Below are 20,909 nucleotides of genomic sequence, written 5' to 3'. Positions count from 1 at the left end.
GACTCGAGCCAGGTAGGTCCCGGCTCTGGAACCAGGGCCAGCTGTGTGACCTTGGGCAAGTTGTTTGCACTCTCTGTGCCTTGGCTCTTCATCTGTAAAACCAGGGCTGTTGCTAATATTCTCTCCCTCTAGGGTGATTATCAGGATTACAGGATTAAATACGTATATGGAACTCAGAGCAATACTGGTTCTTGGGAAGCCCTTAGTCCCTCCTAGCTATTGTGACTATTCAGGATAGAATCTCTTGGGCAGCACACCATGTTCTTCCCTCTGCACACTCTACATCCATCCCTGGGACGGAGGGTACTTGGAGTTGCCCCATTCCCCAGGTCACTGGGCAAGTACCTCTTGCCCCACTGGGGCTGCCTGGACCATGAGCATTATGGTGGGTTCACACATGCTCCACAAGTTCTCTCTGAGGCTTTAGCACCATGTGTCTGTGACATTCCTTCCCTCCAAGCTTCTGGATCCTGCCAGTTGGAGTCATTGTGTCCCCTCTAGGACCTCAGTGATGCTCCGATAGTGGTTTAAAAGGAGGAGGAATATTAGTTCCCATCTTCCCCGCACTCATTGAGACCACACACAATTAACTTCCCTGGCACCTCCCCCTTCTGCTGTTTGGTTCAATATGTACAGCTTCACAATCACAAAGAGCAGCCAGGCATCTGACCTGCCTCTGCAGGCCCTCCCTCACCTCTGAGCCCTGACCCCAGACAGGGTCTTATAAGTGCCTACCATTGTTGGTGAGGATGGGGCTGAGAAAGAGTCTGGATGAGTCAGGGCCACCCCGTCTCTGCCAGGGACAGCTTCAAAGTGCACATCAGGTCACCCCATCCTTAGAGGCGCACAGGCATTCTTATTTGATTCTCTTTCAGGAGCAACCACTTCATGATCCCAGTACACTCGCCTTGAATCTCTGGAACAGCATGGTGAGTGGCTGGGGGTCCCAGGGGGCCACTGTGCCAGCTGGGGGTTTGACACACAGCAAGAGACCTCCACCGCCATACCAACTGTGCCACTACTCTGATGAAGGGGCTGCAGGGTGCCTGCAGAACCCCAAGACGATGATTGGGGGCCACCAAGGACCCTTCTCATACTGAAACCCAGCTCTGACCTCCTGAGGTTTTTTACCTTCTCATCCCAGGGCTGGGCCACTGCAGTCCGGCTCTTTCCAGAGGCAGGGGTGGCTCCTCTGAGTCTATGCAGGTGACTTCACTTGGAGTGGGGCACTGGGGATCCGGTTCACATAGCAGTTCCACCACCTTGTGGCTCAAAGGCCCCAGGGTGTTGCCCATAATAAGCATGGACTTTGAATGATGAAGACCTGGGTTCAAGGCCTAATTCCACTCCCTCATAAGCTGTGTGAATGTAGAGCCTCAGCATCCCTTCTACAAACCCCTGATCATAACCCCTGACCCAAAGCTGTATCTGTGACAGGCTTTCCCCAGACTATGAAAGTCCCCTAGGGCCAGCTGGGGTCAGTCAGAGGGTGGGATATAACGCCAAAACTGAAAATTTCCGGGGCACTGGACAGAGACCTGATTTTGCCATCAAAGTTGCCCTATTTTAGAATTCCAGTGATAGAGAGTTGGTTTTCTTCCTCTTTGGTTTGAAAATTTTCTTCCACCTTCTCAGTTGATGTGCTGTGCTAAGAACCATGGGCAGGTGCCATTCAGCACACATTAGCCAGGAGCAAGGAGAGCAGACAGGGTCCCCAGATGGCCCATAGCAGTGGGTTCACACCATCCCTTAGAGGAGATATCGATTTCCTTTTTGATTTCTTTGCATAAGGACTCTTTAGTGGGCCTGACCCTTGGGTGAGATATTTCCCCAGAAAACCAGTCTGCTTCTGGGATGGGCAGGAAAAAGGAATGTGACCCTTCCTGCAGGCACTGCCCTCCCTCCATTCTCTCTCCAGGGGAGAAGGGCTGACTCCAGCTCAGCCAAACCTCTCTCCTCCTCCTCCTATGACAACTCTCTCCCGAGCAACAGAAAGGCACCTACAACATGCCCCACCCTATGCTGGGTCTGAGAAAGATAACAAAAGACATGTCAGATGGCCTCTGCCCTTGCTGAACCTAGGCTGTGGCTGGGTCAGGCAACCCAGAAGAACAAGAGTAAACTTGAACTCAGCCAGTGGTGATGTGCTAGACCACGTGCCCAAAAATGATGTGGGCCAGAGATCAGGAAAGCCCCATGGGGATGGGATTCCGGTGGGCTTGGTAGGATGTGTCAGAGGAGGTCAGGGTGGACATTCCCAGGCAAGAGGACTTTTGTGAGCAAAGGGCATGGAGAAAAGAAGGGGTCAATGCATTAGCAAGAGGCTAAGTATGAGGGTGGTCTGCTAAGAGAGGAAGCATGGAGATTCTCAGGTCCCTGAGAATGTACAAAGCACCTCGAAGGCCAGAGAGAGAGAGAGAGAGAGCAGATCTAGAGAAAAGGCCCCTCTCCCTCCTCTCTATTCCTCTCTCCTCACCGCACCTCTCTCCACCGCCCCCCATTACACCTTCATCTTGCTGTTGTCATTGGTGGCCATGGCAGCAGTGATAATGAACTGCCCTGACTGAACCCGAGGGCCGTCCTGCACATTCACACAGGCACATGGAACCACAGTGCCCCATGACCCACTTGAGGGTGAGGACGAGGATGAGCCTGGGCAGGCGCACAGATGGGAACAGAAGGTTTCACACTCAAAGCCAGAGGACTAGGACATGCTAGCTGTCATGAGGGCTCAGGAGGGGCAGGCAGCTTTCCTGGGTGCGCAGGTACCCCCACCACCTCCAGACCTGTCCAACCAACATCCAGTCATTTCCCAGTGAGAGCTCTCGAGGTCCCTGCAGCCAGGCCAGCGGAGATGCGGGAGCTGCCCCAGCTGTGTCTGCCCCTGGCTCCCTCAGGGGCGCAATGCAGATGGTCCTTGACTCCCAAAGTGAGTGCCGCAGCTAGAGTGCGTGGGCAGCTCCTGCAGGCAAGGATTAATCCGTAAGAAATTAGGACTGTAACAGGTCCAGCCAAAGCAGCCTGGGTAAAGAGCCAGAAATCCTGAGCTCTGGTTCCAGCTGTGTTTTTGGTTGTTTCTGAGGTGAGTCATGTGGTCTTTCAGGCCTCCATTTTCTCCACTTGCCAAAGGGGCGTGGTGACCCTCAGCCAACCTCAGAGGGCTGGGCCAAAGTACATGAGTGCTTCACCCTTGGGTTCACCCCTGTGTCTGCTCAGGAGCATGAGGCGGGCAGGAGTGTCTGCCTCGACCTCCTTCGGTCTCTGCTGTGTCGGGTTTCATTGAGACCACAGAGATGAAAGCGAGGTATGTCCATCCAAGGCCAGGTTCACTGACTCAGAAGGCCACTCTCCTCCATGGGGAGCACAGAAAGGCCAACACGATCTCTGTGACCACGGGGCCTCCAGTTCTGCTGCTCCCCTCCCCTACCATGCCTCAAGACACTTTGGAGGGAGGGGGGTGCTGTGTAGGCTTGCACCGGCATCCAGCATCTGCTCTCCCCAGCCAAGCTCCAGGGTACAAGTAAGCTCTGAGGGCCGGCAACACACCTGCAAGAGCCGGGGTGAGCAGCCCTGCTTCTGAAACACCCCTGGAATCGCCCCAGCACAGCATACCCCCAGACTGAGGCTGAGCTTCTGGCACAAAGCTGGATGATTTTGTGTTGGAGACATCACTCATTCCCTTGGCCCCTTCTGCCACCGCTACTGCCTCCTCAATAATTTCTGATTATCCTTATGCAATGCTAGTTCTGAAGAGACCTGCCCTTGGGGAACTCCATTTCCAGATCCTTGTGGCCATCACAGACCCCCCTCCACCCCACCCCGCTGCATCCGGAGCCCCCTGCCAAGTGTTGGAGCGGGGGCGGGGTGGGGCGGGGCTAGCTGAGAACCCTCAGGAACTGCTCAGCTGAGTGGCAATTCTCCTGGGAGACAATGTCTAAGGTCATCCCTCCCACGTTCCAGTTAACTCCAGTGTGGTGGGGAGGCTGTGGGGAAATGTGGGTGATTCCGGGGCTGACAGGTGGAGCTCTCAAGAGCACGGGGGCCAGTGCCCACCATCCTCAGAGCCTACGTGCCCTGCAGCACAGAGTGGTGGGAGGCAGGACAGTGGGAGGGGACGTCTGCACTGGCCACATCTTTCTGCATGCTCTCTGAGCACAGAGAACGGCAGAGAGTCCGAGTGGGAAGGAAGTAGGAGACTCATAAAGAGACAGTTGGGGAAATTCTCTTAAAGGAAAGCGTCAATTCAGGCCTATGAACTTCCTGTCGTTAAGATGCTTAAAATACAGACTCCGCTATGTCCATTCCACCAGAATTAGTAAAACCTGACTCTCCCAAACTTTCTTTCCAGACTCTCTTATTGATTAGATTAGAAAGATTGGAGGAGAGAAGGCAACAGGCCACTGGACCCTCCCTCCCCCCCCCCCCCCTTGCAGAGAGCAGCCTTGAACATTCTGGGTAGGACCTCCCATTTCTAGGAGTATCTACCTTCAGAATAAAACTGAAAGAAAGTGGGAACCCCAGTTCCTCCTCCAGCCTTTGAGCTAAAGGGTTGCCACTCCTTTTCCAAAAGGTTAAGTTAATTACACTCTCTTATCTGACTTTGTCCATTTGGGTGAGGAGCTAATCCCAAGAAGGGTAAAGGTCTCTCCTCGCTTCTTGTTTATGGGGCACAGATGCTAGGATAAGATACTGCTGAAGGATCTAAAATCCTCATGGAGGATGGCGAAGCCCATGGCTGAGCCAGACAGGGCACTCCATCTGGTAGCCTCCTGCCTTTTGTGTCCTTTGTCAAGTCATTGGAAGAGAGGTGAGGAACAAAGGTGCACAAGAGCCTAGTACCTGTGGGCAGTAGGGCTGACAGGAATCAGGAGTTTCCCAAGTGGTGGAATAGCAGATGCAAAACGAACCATCTTCTCTCAAAGCCACCTTATCCTTTAAGTGCTCACATGTGTATAATGACTATTTAGAGGTAACAAAAGGAACTTTAGGGGTGTCTGGGTGGCTTGGTCAGTTAAGTGACCGACTCTTGGCTTCAGCTCAGGTCATGATCTCAGGGTTCTGAGCTCAAGCCCCACATCAGACTTCCTGCTCGGTAAGGGAGTCTGCTGCCTGCTGGCCGAGGGTCACACTCGGAGAAGTGCTGGATGAATGAGCCTCTCTCAGTGGTACCCCAGGATGTGGCCACCTCTGCAAGACTTCTCTAAGAATCACTTCCTTTTCCAGATGGAGCCAGCAGGACAGAAAGGTGAGCCATTCAGTGCAAGAGAAAGAAGGCCGGTGAAATGTCCTTCTCAGGTAGGCCAGAACTGGGGAGGGGAGGGTGTCTCTTGCTGAGTTGGGGAGAGAGATGAGGTCACGAAGGAGTGGGCTTTGCTGTGACATGGGTCTTCCCTGGCTAAGACATTATCCCCATTAGAGTCTTGGCTTGGCTCTTCTGGTCTAGGCACAGCTTTACGTACTTGACACACCTAAGGTTTACACCTGTGGGTCAGGAGAGCCATATTAGCAGAACTGAGGCCCCTTCTACACCTGTAGAGGGCATGGGCCCAAAGCCGTAGCTTACCTGGTCCCAAATGTGAGGATGGGTGTCTTAAATAATGTGCCTAATATATAGTAGGTATTAAATTAATGTTACTGAATAAATGATGAGAAAAGACAAACTGAACATAGGAGAATTCCTTTACATTTAATGCTAAATTTTTGGCTTTCTTGCTGAATTGGTAAGTCTTGTTACTGGGCTGTAAGAACTATATAATTCACCCATTTCCCTCTTTGCCTTGGCTGCCAGGAAGCCTAAAATTAAGTTCTCTTTTTATGGAAATATGTATACTTTGCCTGGTAGCATGAAGCTCAGGTAGCAAGAGAGGTCAACTGTGGCAAATGGGCAATTTCAAAGCATTAAATGAGTTTCTTCAGAGAACTAATGAGCAGTGCAGAGAAGAAAAGCCAGAGAATGGTTTTCTCCTCATTTCAAGGATGGTATAAAAGTTCCAAACTGGTCAAAGCCATTAATGGATGATAAAGATGATTGAATGATATGGATTTCTAGGTCATGGTTACAATGTATTACCTTCTTTTGCAGGAGAATCCCTATCTGTTCACCTACAAGAACAGCAACTACAGGCCCAGGCTGCTAAAATCTCATGAAAAGATTGAGGTACGGTGATGTTTTCTGTGACTGGAAAATGTGCAAATGAACCAGGGGCGGTACCCCTTGCTGAGTCTTTGGAACCTTCCACGTGGTTCTCTAAGTTCTGGAACCCCATGAGCAGGCTGGAGATGGTAAAGGGTCAAGTCTGTGGCTGCCCCCTGGGTGCTTGAGGAAGGTCTGCCTCACAGCTCCACCTCAGCCACCAGCATCCTGAGGCTTCAGAGGCCTATTGGGGTGCTCAGCCATGCCTGCTTCCTGTCTATGCTGATGTAAAACAAGAATCCTCAGGTCTTCCCCAAATCTCTGACAGGTCCTTTTAAACTCATCTGAACCCTAAATCTGAGGAGAAAGTTAAGAAAAAACAGAGAAATGTGGTAAAGTCTGAAACCACTCAGCATGGAGACCAAAAGTTGGTGCATACCTTCTGGGGGCCGCCTCCCACTTTACGCCTCACTTGGTGCTTATCTCATGAGTCTTTCTCTGATATTTCCTGTCAAGATTAGGTAGGGCACCCTGCACTCCTCTGAGGAGCCAGGAAACACTTGAAGGCTTATGTCCGCATTCTCAGAGGCCTGGCGACCAATGCAAGTTGAGACAAATTTTGCACTAGAGCCATCCCTGCCTGCCTGTTGTATAAAAGAGGGTGAGATTTACTCCAGGTGGCAAAGGCAAAGCTGACAGCCTGGGTTCCCACCACAAAGCCTGAGAGATATAATGTGAAAGATTGTTGACTTATCAACATGTCCCATACTCTCTAATATCTCAGCAATGAGGATACATTTGGGAGGCACCATGGCACCATGAAGTGAGAGTACTGGCTCTGGGTTCAAATTCAGACTCTTCCACTTACTAGCTCTATGTCCTTGGGCAAGGCACTTAGCATCTTTGTTCCTTGGTGTTTTTAAATCTGTGAAATGATAGTCACAGCCCTATCTCAGAGTTGTCATTAAATTATAATACGTTCATAAGTATGAAGCACATCTACTAGTATCTGTTCTGCCTTGAGTTCTATAAGAGGGTTGCTATTATTGTCCTCTGATAAGAGGGAGCAACACATTCTCTTGGGGTACATTTACAGAATACCTTCTCTGTACCACTAGAATACAGGGGCTCAGAGCAGGTGCCTTGTCACTATTTGTTGAATGACTAAATGGGTAGGTGTATGGAGGAGTACCAGGCTTAAGGGATAAAACCACAAATAAAATACATTGCTTGTTCCAAGGAATTCAGGCCAGTGGAACCAACCAGCAATTGTAACATAGTGTAGTGAGTCCTATAAAGAATCCATGGGTATTCTGGAAATACAGAGGAAGCAACCAACCAGAGAGAGTTGACAAGGCTTCCCAAAGAGTACAAATGACCCCAGCCTTGAAGGATGACTAAAGGTAACCAGGTGGATGGGAGTATGGGAACATGGAGGGAGGGAAAGGAAAGAGAGAATGGAGATAAACTTGGGCAGACACAGAGCATGAGAACAGGGTCAAGAGCTGATGGTTTAGAATGTCAGGGTCCTCTTGGGATGTGCTAAGGAAAATGGACTTCATGCTGATGTCAAGGCAGAAGAAATGTGTTGTTGTTTTTTTTTTTTTTCAACCAACAAATTTTTATTGAGCATCCACTATGCACCATTCTGGGCTATAAGGATACAGTACACGAAACAGACAAAAATCCCTGCTTTCACTGAGAATTTGGATGGGAGGGTGGGGTGGCTGGCACAGTTGTATTAATGTTGGGGGAGAGAGAATGTCATCTTTATGGGCTCTGAAGGCTGCAGATGATGCAGTATTTTAGGCAAAAGTAACACAGGCCCGGGCATAGGAGAGGGGACAGGATGGGGAGCATTTAGGAAAGGACGTCATGGACGCTTGGATAGGAGCGTTGAAGGAGAGGGAGGATCTTAAGGGATATCTAGGATTCTATGTTGACTAGTGTTTTCCAAATAGAGGCTCTGCTTCTCACCTAGTTTCCTACATTCCAAGATCCTATTTCTCTGTGCATCCCATTGCAGGTGAGAGATGGAATGGAAATCAGGTGCCCTGACAAGGACCCCTCCGACACGATTCCCACCTCAGGTATGTGGTTCAAATCAAGCGATTTTTAACCTCATTTGATGCCTGAAATCATCAGCCTAAGAGCAACTTTAACAGTCTTTCCACACAGTCTGGGATACACCTGAGAGGTTTTCTCCAAGGGCAGAGAGAGCTCTGGGTGTATATTTGTAAGTGCATTCTTGTGTTTGATTATTTTTTTAACTAGAATAGGATAACACCATTATCAGAAAGCATTTATTAACATTAACTGTGTGCCAGGTCTTATTCTGTAAAGAGCCCAGTGTGAGTTGTGTGAGCTGCTGTCATTGTCCCAGCCTTTAAGCTTTGATGAAGTGAATTTGTTTTCCAAAAAGCAAAAGTATCTTTAAACAGGAAGCAGAAATAACCAGTCCATACTGCATGTCAGAGCTTTATACAGGATGCACTCAAACACTGCACAGAACAGGAAAGCATGCCATCTTATAAACATGCTGTTCTCACTGCTTCTCAGTATTTCCAAAATGACTGTTGCTGGGCTATGAAAATGAGACTCGTGGAATGTTCCAGGCAGACACCCTCCCCAAAAGGGGGGCTGTCTCAGGGCTAAATCTTTTCCTCCAGGTGAGCCAACCTCAGAGTGATGATTGTATGTGCATGACTATGGGCAGTCATGGGGGTCAGGGGTGCTGTATGTTGATCTGCAGGACTCAAAACATTAGCCCAGGAACATTCCTGCAACAGTGCGATAGGTTCCCATGCTTGGTCCTAGACGGTTACTCATCTGTTCATTGATTTATTCGTCTGTTCATTCATTTATTAGATGATTGCTGAATGCTTCCTAGGTGTCTTCCAAGATGGAAAATTAGGTTTGGAGATGTCACAGTGCCTAGCAGGACTCTTTCAGGGATGCAAATCTTTCTAGTCAGACTTCCTTTTGTTGAGTGTTAGTAGAACAACTAACTGTCAGCCTGCCCTTTCATGCATTCTTAGCTCTCCACACTCAAATTAAGCTGTATGACTGGCAAGTATGTTAAAAATGCTTGTACCAGAGCTTCAGTATATAACCAGCTCTTGTTCTAAGTTGCAGAACAATGGAGTAGGTGATAAGGCTCTTATGTGCACACATATTTAGTCTTTAGATTTTTCCCTCCTTCATATTTGGCAACAACTCATTCCTGTTTGTTAGTTTACTAGTAGAACTTTAGCAGCAGAAACAAATTATTAGTTTCATACATAGGCCTTCTTCTAGCAAAACCCCCAAACATGTATGTGTGTATATATATATACATATATGCATATATATGTATTTATATATTCATATATATGTCTGTACATACGTGTGCATGTATGGTAGACAGAAAGGGAGAATTTGAATGATTTAAGCACCATGCTCTTTACAGAGAAATGGTCTCCATCTCCTTTGTAATCTTATCACTCTGAGAGGATGAGCTATAAAGCATTTTGCAATCTGTCCAAATTATGATCCTGTCATGTCAATGATAACCAATCCATTAGAACATATGTCAACATCTAAAACCAAATAAAATGTGAACCTCCTCTTTATTCCCTGTCCCTGAGGATTATTGTGTTTATTGGCATGTAAAGATACAAGCACGAGAAATCTTAAGACCTTGAGATTGGAAGATACTCTAGTGATAGGGATTGTCTGAGTAAGCAAATGGATAGATTTAGGTCTCCTTGATCTAACCAAGTGCACATGGAACCAAAATGCTGGCTCACTCCAGCTGGGCAGCAGCCCTCCTGAATGAGAGTAGGAGGGCCTACCCTTCTAAGTCCTGCCTAAAAGGTGTCATTTAGGAAAATGGCCATAACTAACTGGACAATAATGAAAAACACATTACGGTGCGTGATCTGTGATTGGACATTTTAACCATCCCTGTGATTGTTGGGGTAGTTAAAAAGACGTAGCATGGGGCCACCTTATTGGTTTTCCTTGATAGTTGTCACTTATCTGGTGAGGTCATTCACTCCTCTGGAGATCATGTTTGTGATTTCTAATTGAGGTGATGGCATCTGATGCATACCTACAAGAGCAGGCCATCTTATCTTTATACCTCCAATGACTCAGCACATAGTATGAGCCCAGTAAATCTTCACTGAATTAATCTTAATAAGTATTTTTAATTCAGCTAATCAGCAGTTCTGAGTTGAAAAAGATCTTCAAACCTACTAGATCAAAGTGCCTTCCATTTAAACAACTTTTCACTAAGACTCTGTATAAAATAACTGTTTTGCCTTCATAGTTCTTTTCAAAAACCTCTCTTGTCATCATCTTCCCTAGTGTTTCTCTCCAACAGCCTACAGACACACTGAGCTAACCAAAAGTGGTGTTTCAACTTAAGGTACTGCCTTCATCAACAGGACACAGCCCCCAGCAACCTGGGTGCCTTACTCATTCCATCTGGAGCCCACAGGTGATGAACCTCCTCTTCCACTAATCTATGAGGCTTTGGAATGAGATATATAGAGTTAATGTGATTTTTTTATACCTAATTGGTATTTGGTAGCCAGATAAAAATAAAAACCACCAAATTTTCCTCCCGGTCAGTGCATAGGTGCACTTTGTTGAGTGCTGTCTCCTGTGGGCTTTATAATTTTGTACATACTTGCATCATTTTCTATTACTCCATGGCCTGCCCCTAACATAGTTGGGATGACTAAGGAAAATATGTTGGACCTGGCAGCTGACCTAAAGCTTTCTCAGTGAGAAAAAGAGTAGCATTTTGCAAACAAAAGAGTAGCAATCTGGACCCAGGACAATGGTTCTTGGTTATCTGTGGAAGTTGGCTATCTTGAAGCTAAGCTGCTGATTCCATGCAGAGGGAAAAATTCATAGTATTTGAAAATAGAGATTCATAAATAGAGATGCCACAGTCATCAATAGTATATATTCAGAAGTTCATTTACATTCAGTGAAGACCTTGATTCCTTTCTAAGTCCTTGATGTCATTTATTTTACCCATTTGACTAAAATGAGCTATTCAAAAGTTGATTTGAAAAATGCCAAGTTACAGCACCAGGGTGCTCGCTAAGGGTTTCCTTTTGTTGTGCGCTGGCAGTTGAACATCCAGTGTAGACTCTGCAGAGTCTATCTTCACCACCTGCTCATGGGTCTTGGTATGTAACCTAACCTGGGACTAGGAAGTAATGATGCCCCACAGGGATTAATAGCCTGTTTGTCCCTCGGTGGGACCAGTCTACTGAGCAAGTTCAAAATCACCCGAAGACCCTTGGATGAATAAGTATTTCCTTTCCCTGAAGTCTCCATCATTTAAAGCTTTGAGTAAAGGCTCTGACAGAGAGCCTCTAATTTAGCCTATAATTCAGCTTAGCACATGTCTTGAGCTCCTACATCCAAGGTGTGTATTTTTTCATATAAACCCACACTAAAGCACTTCCAAGGCAGAAACAAGGCTTTAACATTGTGCCAGCAATTTACTACCATTGCAGAAGGCTTAACCTAAGTCCTTAAAATGAGAGAGCACATGGGTTGGGCAGTCTTAGCTAACAATGAGGAGAAAGCTGGTTTTTCAGATAATGGCTCCAGGTGGTTCAAGCTATTGGGTTGTACCAGACAAAACTCCAGAGTGTCAAGTCTTTTCCCTATTCTATAGTCTACTATTTCCTTGCTATTCCTGACATTTCATCATAGTTTGGCCTTCTAATAAGAGGCCCCCCTCTGTAGAAATCTTGATGAGTTATTGATGTATTTATCAACTCCTTTCAGGGTAGTGGACAGTTTGTACCAGATAATGTTTAGCTAATCAGCTCACATAAATTTAATCTTATCTCTAAACAGTTCTTTCTCCAAGGAGAGCAATTGCTGAAGTGCTTTGCTGTGTTTCCAGGCTGTGTCTTTGTCATACATGATGATATTAACAAAGCTCAAATCAAGGTCTACAGAATATTAAACAAATGAAACATGTCGGGCTCTATCTTAATAAAATTCCAGATAAGCCAGACTCCTCCCACTTATGCTTGGATCATTTGGTTTGTTATCTCTCAAAGGAAATCCTTCAGGACAACAGGAGAACCTCCCCCCCCATCAATCTGTCTACACATACATACACACCCATGGATGTGGACATGCATGTGCATATGTATGTGTGTATGTTTCCTTAGCTAAAAATTTAGGTGATAGGATGACCAGTTTCAGCTGCCTCTTTAGCAAACTGTAATGTGCTTTTGGAGAAAATCTGTCCATCTCTTCCACATTTTACCATCTTCAAAGATTTCCCCTAACCTTTGCCCGCTAGCAAGTGTTCACAGTGTTCACTGTGTATATCATACATTATGGCAACAAGAATACAGTGATTGACTGTCATCACCAGGAACTAATTTAAGTGCTCCAGAGTTGAGGGAAGGAGGTCTTATTTTCTGTTTTGTTGCCTTTTTTACCCATAGCCCAATTTCTTTGAGAAGAGGTCATTTTAAAGTTCTCAGGCTCAACCCCATGGATGTGTGCTAATGTGTGCAGCTGGCTTTGTGATTTGATATTGTTCTACTAACCACATATCCTTAGCCCACCCCCTCCCAAGACCTACTAAAGCAGAACTCTGAGGGTAGGAACCGACCATCTGTGTTTTAACAAGCTCTCCAGATGATTCTGATGCATGCTCAAATTTGAGGACCACTAATCTATATATTTTGCATACACACATTCACAATTATGTATGTGTTAGTTTACATGCTGTCATAGGAAGAAGCAGGGACTTTTACTTTTCCAGTGAGAGCATATCCTCAGTGGGAGTGACAGCTCTCCATCTGCAGACAGCATGGAAGTCAGGTAGAAAAGATGTCTCCACGGAAGGAGATAAGGCTTGGAGATCTCTTCGAACATTGTTTCCGCTGAGGTTAATACAGCTTCTTGTGCAGGTATAATTCTAAAACCATGATTTGGATGTTGATGGGTGAAGTGATAGATAGCCCAGTGGGTCAAAAGCATCTGGTTCTGTTTCGCTGGATGTGTTACCAAATGGTTTGACAAGGAAGGGCTGTCAAGAAGGCCTCCATGCAGACATTTTTCCATCTTAAGCAACAGACCCCTGAGATAACAGGTTTCCCCCACCCCCACCCTGGAGTCATGGGCCACTCCCTGGTACGGATGTTGTATTAGATCCTCCCAAGGCACGAAAGTTAACTGACAGTTTAGTGAAGTATTGCAACCACCAGAGACAATTGAAAGTACATCGGAGAGGAAAGATGGAGCCAGGCAAAGTTAGGGTGACTACAGGACTAAAGTACTCTGGGGGAGTGGGGAGTAAGTTGTGATTTGAGGGGGCAGAGCTTCATGCAACATAGGACCACAGAGTTGTGGTCCTCCAAGTGCACGTGGATTCATGTTCACACGTGTATAAGGTAGAGGGGTAGAGAGCTACCGTACAGGTGTATATATGCAAGTAATTCTCCATATAGCAGTATTCATGTGGCTCTCCTAGCTTGTTAGCCAGGCATAAAAGGCCCATGGCCCTAACTCACCTTTGCAATGTGATTTTGTGCTAGTCTCCTTTACAGACCCTTCACTGAAGCCAGAGTGTACAACTATCCATTCTTTACAGACATCACACACTTTACCATACCACATGCATTTTTTATGCTTTTCCCTCCATCTCCCACCTCACTCTCCCCCCATCCTCATCTCATATTTTGCACATTCAAATACTACCTTCTCTGTAAAGCCTGCTCTGAACCACACACCCCACAGGGGTAAATCATCCTGCAACTTCAGAACTTCTTATCACTTTATATCTCTCAGAGTTTATCAGTTTATAAATAATTATAACTGGGATGTTTCTCATTTCTTCCCTAGCTTCCGAGTTTCTTTAGAGCTCTCTCCGTTTCTGATCACTCCGTAGTCTCCAGAGCACCCAGCCACTGCTTGGTGGTATGTTTGTCATGAGTAAATAGCTGTTTGGCTACATTATAGTACATGTGCAAACTCAAAAGATGAAAAAAAATAGAGTCAGGCTGTCAAAAATAGTATAGTGATTTCTCAAAAAGCTAAGCATAGGATTATCTTATGGTTACCAATTCCACTCCTCTGTATATACACAAAATAATTGAAAACAGTCATTTAAATAGTGCTTACACATGAATGTTCATAGCACTACTACAACAGCCACAAGATGGAAACACTCAAATGTCCCACAGCAGATGAATGGATAAGCAAGATGTGGTTATATCCATACAATAGGTTATTATTTAGCCATAAAAAGGAATAAAATATTGGCATAACATGGATGAACCTCAAAATCATTATACAAAGGGGAAGAAGCCAGACACAAAAGGGCCAAATGGAATTTCACATATAAATGGAATTATATATGAAATAGCCAGAATAGGTAAATCCATAGAGTGCAAATTCATGGTTGTCAGGAGCTCAGGGGAGCACAGAGTCAGTGCTTTATAAGTGCAGGTCTCCTTTGGGGGTAAAATGAAAATGTTTTGGAACCAGATAGAGGTCACAGTCATCAAACCATTGCAAGTGTGCTAAATGCCCCTGAATTGTTGATTTTAAAATGGTTAATTTTATGTTATATGAACTTCACCTTGATTTTAAAAAACGAGTCACTGGTAGAAAAGCATGTTCCTTTTCACTTTAGAAAAACTGGGGGAATCCCTGGGTGGCTCAGCAGTTTGGGGTCTATCTTTGGCCCGGGGCGTGATCCTGGAGTCCCCGGATTGGGGATGGATTCCTGCATCGGGCTCCCAGCATGGAGCCTGCTTCTCCCTCTGCCTGTGTCTCTGCCTCTCTCTATGTCTATCATGAATAAATAAATAAATAAATCTTAAAAAAAAAAAGGAAGAAAAACCGAGCTAATTTTTTTAATAGGGTGATATTAGATTTTCTCCCAATTATCAACAGATAAGGTTAAGTGTTGGTTAAGTGTTGAATAGGTTAAGTGTTGGTTACATCTTTACCACAATTCCTGCCTTACTCTCAAGACCACATTCCAGGGGCTGTTTCAGGCATCAGGTTTCACTGAAGGCCCCAGACTCCCCTCTGAAAGAGGGTCGGACGTCTTGCCTTCTTGTTCCCGAGGCACCAAAGGAGAGAGAGGGAGGCTGCTCCATGGCTGCTACTGTTGAGTCTTATGACAAGGATGGGCTCTTAATATCTCTGTCCAAGCTGAACTGCCATTACAAATAGACTTTCTCTCAGTTTTCCTGGAAGGTCTTCATTCATTTTCAGAGGAGATAAGAACCCCTGTCTGCCATTAACTCGCAAGTGTAATCTCAGTTCACAGGCTGAAACCGGCTGACATCAAGGTAATTGGAGCCCTGGGCGACTCTCTGACGGTAAGTTACCCCGACTGTGGAAGGATGGGGCACTGGGGAGGAGATCTTGACCCCTATGGGAGCCTGGAGAGAAGAACTCTCAGCTCTGGCCCCTCTCTGGTCTGGCCCGCCTCCCCTGAACCAGCATTTGTGACCCATCACCTTTCCCCAGGCCTGTCCTAACCCCGTATTCCTCTCCCAGCGATGGAATGAGGGAGCGAGCAGGAACTGGGGGGACCTCAGAGGGAGCAGCTGTGATAGAAGTGACTCAGCCCAGATCTCCCAGCCTGGCAGTGGTGGGCAGATTGGACTAGGTCTCCCCCACAGTGTGGGGCTCCTTCCAAGACCTGGCACTTGTCAGGGAGGAAATTAAAGGAGGGTGAAGAGAGGATGAGACAGGAGCAGATGCTAATGGAGTAGGGGGAGGGATGAGGGGAAGAGAGGGAGGTACTCCAAATGATCCCAGCCCACCTCTGCAGCCACTTTGTGGTGACCCCTCAGGCCTGCAAAGTGCTATCCATGAAAAGCAGAATCAGGCTCTAGGGAGACTGGGTGGAGGTTCCTAGAGGCTCCCAGACATGAGCTTCTGTTCATTAGCCGCTCATTATAGACAGACCCAGCTGCTGTTCTCTGGGTCAGTAGAATTCAGGGCCTCCAGTGGAATGTTGCTCAAAGACCAGCAGATACCTTTCACATCTGTGGCCTGTTAGCATTTGATCTATCTCATTTGGCATCATCAATGCAATCCTATGAAATATGACTCTCCTTCAAATTAACCCATAAAGAAGATAAAGCTGTGCAGGTGAACTGAGTGCCTGCAACACATAGCTCACAGGTGCTGAACCAGCACCAGCACTCCCAGTCCTGACTCCCAAGTCCAGAATCCTCTCCCTGTACTATAGCTGTGTCCTCCGTGACCCCTCAGCAACTCTTCACCCCAACCACGCTACTGCTTGTAACTTTCCAGAAGGATAAGCAGGCTGGTCCTTAGCACTGCTTCTCCCAACCACTTCCTGCTGGATGGGGCCCCCTATTGGTTCCCCCCATCCCCTGGTCTCCTTGAAGTGCTCTCCGGATAAGGAGTCATCGAGAATCAGCACAGCTCCTCAGGACTTGCTGGGAGGCAGCATTTGGAATGTGACATACATGGCAGGTGGCAGAGGAATTGGGCACCAGAGAGCAGGGGTCACACCCCAGGCGCAGGGGTGGGGTATCTCTCATGGAGGCCAGCCTCCCCATCACCCCCCAGCTGCCTGGGAGGCCGGTCTTCAGCTTGACTGTTGCAATGGTCCTGCTTAGAAATAACAGGTTTAGACAAGGGACAGGAACCTGCAGGATATGTCAGATTGAGGTTTTAAAAGCCCATGTTCTCTCTTCAATTGAAGGGCAGGGACATGGCATTTTATTTTCTTACTATTTTTTAAATTGTATATATGTGAGATATAGTGATATAAAAAGATTGTGATATGCTTCCTTTTATGATGTGTTTAACAACTTTTAAAAATGAGGCAAATGGGATCTTGAAATATATCCTTTGGAAAAACGGACACGGCTGTCTAATTTTCAGAGCAATTTTGCAAGCCTAGTGTCACCTGATCTGGGTCTGGGCAGGGTTTCTTACGGTGAGCCCAAGGTGTGGACAGCACCAGGATTCCTAGCAAGAGCTCTCACTCATCTCTGTCAAGGCAGGATGCACATGGAGAAAGGGGAATGTCTAGATTCTAGAGAGAGTCCAGGCCTTCCCAGCCAGAACCAGAACTTTCTGACCAGCGAGCAGGGAGACTCACCCCTCAATATTCCCTCTCAGGCAGGTAATGGGGCCGGATCCAAGCCTGGGGATATCTTGGATGTCTTGACTCAGTACCGAGGCCTGTCCTGGAGGTGAGTGAAGATGTGGTAAGACCCTAAATGACCCCTTTGCTGCAGGGCAGGGGGGGACCCCTAAGCATCACAGAAAAACAATTCCTCTAGCAGACAGATGAACCACCTAGCCAGTGTTTTTCAGTGAGACACTTCTGTTTCACTTTAAGGAAGGAACGTAAATCTTCCCCAAACCACTATATTCCCCAGGACAGGAACTGAGAGCTAAGCAGGGGGACTTTGGGGGAGAAACATTTATGTTGGGTTGAAAATCTTCCCAAGCTTTCATTTCTCCCTCTGGGGCATAAGCTCAAAAGGAGGCAGTGGCTTTTGAAACCAGAGCCTAGCTGCTTTCTGGACTCTGTGCAACTGTGAGCAAGTTACTTAACCTCTGTGAGCTCGTCTCCTTATCTTCGATGCTGAGATAATAATACTGCCTGAGCACCCTCATGAGGATTAGAGTTTAGGCATCCAGCACGGTGCCTGACACAAAGCAGATCTAAATGGTAGCTGGCATCATTATTGAAAGGCCTTCATTTTAGAGATGAAAAAGTGAGGCGCAGAGAGGACACGTCACCTAAGATCAAACAGCCAGATGGCAAAAGAGCAAAAAGTAGAGCAGATGGTTCCTGACCCCTAATCTGGCACATTTCCCCCCATCGTGACTGCTTCATGCAGGCTTGCTCCTGCTCTGGCTGTAATCAAATCCAGACTGCCACAAGCTGCAGTGAGCAGGACTCCTGCTTTGAACACCCCGCTCCTGCCAAGCAGGAGAGGGCAGGTTTGCTATTTTCTCAGCCGGGAATCTGGCATCTCTGGCCCCAGACTGAACCTGAGTGTTGAATCCCTGGCATCCTCCCTGGTGATGCTGCACAGAATTAAACCCCAAACATTCTGAGACCCTTTAAAACGTTCCCAGACATACTTGGCAGAGAACGGGGTTGGGGGGCGGGAGGGGGGTGGATATGGAAAAGCAGGGAATCCAATAAACTCTGGAATGTTGCATATTTTCATGCCTAGAAACCCATCCAACTCTGATTTCCTTGGAATTTTAGAAGTAGCTTGGAAGATGGGTTGCATTCTAGAAGACACCGTTTAAGCCAAACTGGAAGAGAGCGATGAGGGCAAACCTTTGCACTCTGTTTTCAGTGATAACCCCATGACCAGCTGCAGTGGCTGGCGGGGCTCGATTGGGCTGGGCATCCAGGGAAGGGTCACTTTCCCCTTAAAAGAGGGGTGAAGGGGGCCCACTGCATTCCCCTGCCCCCAACGTCAATGCTCAAAGTTAAAAAATCAACAAAGTCTGCTGAGCTGTTTAAATCCGTTTCTTGGCTGGATTTGCAGGGGGGACGAGGGAGGGGAGGGGCTGTCCTCTGGTTTGCTTTTCTACTGAGATAACGAGGGAACCACAAGTTCCAGGCCCCGGGGGTGTGTCTCAGGAGGAGCAAGGACTGTCTCCGTAGCGGCTGGGCTGAGCGGTTCCGGCGCCGCTGCCATTCTCAACCTCCGTTTTCTTTCGTTCTGCACCACAGCGGAGGAGGCGATCACAACCTCAGCAGCGTCATCACCCTCGCAAGTGAGTCCGCGCTCCGGCTCCCCGGGCTCCTGCGGGCGGGCGGGCGGCGGCGGCGGCGGCGGCGGCCCCGCGCGGCTCTGCAGCGCCTCCTGGCGGCGGCCGCGGGCTCGGCAGGGAGCGTGGCGGTGCCGCTCGGCCGCCTTCGCCAGGAGGCGCTGCGTCCCCAGGCGGTCCCCCGCTCCGCCCGGTGAGCATCCCGAAAGCTCGGAGGGATGATTTTTTTTTTTTTTAAGAGAAATTGTATTTGTCCAAGGAAGGAAGAGACTAAAAGAGGAGAAGAGAGTTCAGGCTAATTCTTAGTGGAAAGTAATTAATTATAGGAAATGACTCCAGAAAGAAGGAAAGGGAACCCATCTCCGCTTTGCCTGTCATTCTGAGCAGAGCACCTTTCTGGGAGGTGTTGATCTGGGCTGGGGCTGCATTAAGCACCACTGCATACAAAGATGTTGAGTTCCTGTGTGTCACTTTAGGAAAGGCCGCTATTGCAGCAGTAAGAGCTGGAATTACCTTGCGCAGGCCGTGCACACACAGTGGGGTTTGGGGTCAGATATTTTCCTTCACCTGCCACCTGCTGGGAATTTTTTGCTTTTTTTTTTTTTTTTGAAGCCTGAGATACATTCTCTGAATGGTCTTCAGCATCTTTTTATTCTCCTTAGTGCATGCACATCACAGCGCTTGTTCTGAAAGCACACATGCACGTAATGTTATCATTACATTATTTCCTCTTCAAATCTTCTAGCTAATAATTTTGCCTAAGAAACTTAACTGGTCCCGTTCTCATTTGCTTTTCTTGTCATTATCCCTTTGTAATATATCTTTAAAAGCTAAGAAGTTATTTGAGGTTTAAGGCTCCAAGACTTTGATGATAGAGACGGCTTCTTCTCCACATTGGCGGGACCGATGGGGCTTCATGAATGGTTATCTGTTTTTGCTATTTGCAAATCCTGTTGAATGCAGGTAGGGTACAGTCCCATGGCAAAAGTCCTCCCTGTATTTATTGCCAAGGGGAGGTGGTTTGGGTTGCTTCTGTGAGTGTGATTGGTTCTGCAAGCTGGCCCAGCATACACAACAGCTTGCTGGGCTGAGTCCCCTGCTATTATTGTGGATAAGACAATTGGAAATGGCTCAAGACCTTCACTACAGTGATTCACAAAGGACTGAGACGGTGTCACCCCTCAGGTGAACTCCCCCTGACACACCTAGCCCAGCGATGTGTTCATATGCTTCCTTACTAGAGTTGTGAAAGACAGTTTGATCATAGGGGGCTGGACATTCCCCAGGGAAATAACTACATTAAAATGTGTTTGGAAACATACGAGAACATAGGGTTAGAACAGAAGCTCAGTTTGACTCCTGCTTCAGTTTAATCCTGCAAAGACTCCAGTTCTGGATGCTTGGGAAAGAGGAGCATGAAGCAAGGTCCCTGCCCTTCTGCCATCATCACAGTCTCTTTGGGGACCTGTCTCCCTAAAGACAGACTCATGTACCCACAATTATAGCTATGTACAACGTTTAAGGGAAAATGAGTAAGAAGGTGGTTAACCCTGCCTTCTGAAAAGGGGTTTTAAGAACTAGAATTCATCAGGTCAGGAAAGGGGATGGGACATTCCTGGCAGAGATAATGGCACGTACCAGCAAGTTCTCACTCGAAACAACGTGTGGTGCCTTTCTATGATATTCCAGGTAAGTAGCTAGCTGGCCGGTGATGGATTCCTCCCGCAATGGGAAACCTCGGACAAATCCATTATTTACAGATTGCTCTAGTGATTCACAGCTCTCCTTTCTATTGAGTAGAAATCAGAGTAACTTCTGTCCATTGGATACAATGTCCCCAAAGCCGGAAGGAGTTCAATGCCTATGTGTTGTGTAGCTCCTGTTGCAGGACTTGGTTCTAAAAAGCACTCTGTTGGATGGCGTGATGCCTGAGAATACTGACTGGAACCTAGCACATGCCTTTCCCATGTCCTTGCAGATTGTGAGGTAGGGGAAAGTG

At 47.2% G+C, this 20,909-nt stretch overlaps 1 protein-coding gene across 6 annotated transcripts in view; it reads left to right on the top strand.

Moving 5' to 3' along the window:
• PLB1 (phospholipase B1) overlaps positions 1 to 20,909 on the top strand; it is a 137,248-nt gene that overhangs the window by 54,234 nt on the left and 62,105 nt on the right. For all 6 annotated transcript variants that reach the window (XR_012004992.1, XM_072771339.1, XM_072771340.1 and 3 more), the window contains 7 exons: positions 876 to 929; positions 5,224 to 5,295; positions 6,083 to 6,157; positions 8,160 to 8,223; positions 15,443 to 15,501; positions 17,288 to 17,361; positions 18,873 to 18,916. Coding sequence is in view for 5 of the 6 variants with exons in the window: in XM_072771339.1 (XP_072627440.1) it covers positions 876 to 929; positions 5,224 to 5,295; positions 6,083 to 6,157; positions 8,160 to 8,223; positions 15,443 to 15,501; positions 17,288 to 17,361; positions 18,873 to 18,916 (442 nt within the window). In the remaining variant the exon portion in view is untranslated. The remainder of the gene's footprint in view (positions 1 to 875; positions 930 to 5,223; positions 5,296 to 6,082; positions 6,158 to 8,159; positions 8,224 to 15,442; positions 15,502 to 17,287; positions 17,362 to 18,872; positions 18,917 to 20,909) is intronic.

Source organism: Canis lupus, chromosome 12, assembly GCF_048164855.1.
Source record: "Canis lupus baileyi chromosome 12, mCanLup2.hap1, whole genome shotgun sequence".
In the NCBI taxonomy this organism is placed as follows: domain Eukaryota; kingdom Metazoa; phylum Chordata; class Mammalia; order Carnivora; family Canidae; genus Canis; species Canis lupus.
The sequence above is the reverse complement of the archived record's forward strand: the minus strand, read 5'-3'. Positions and strand labels throughout refer to the sequence as shown.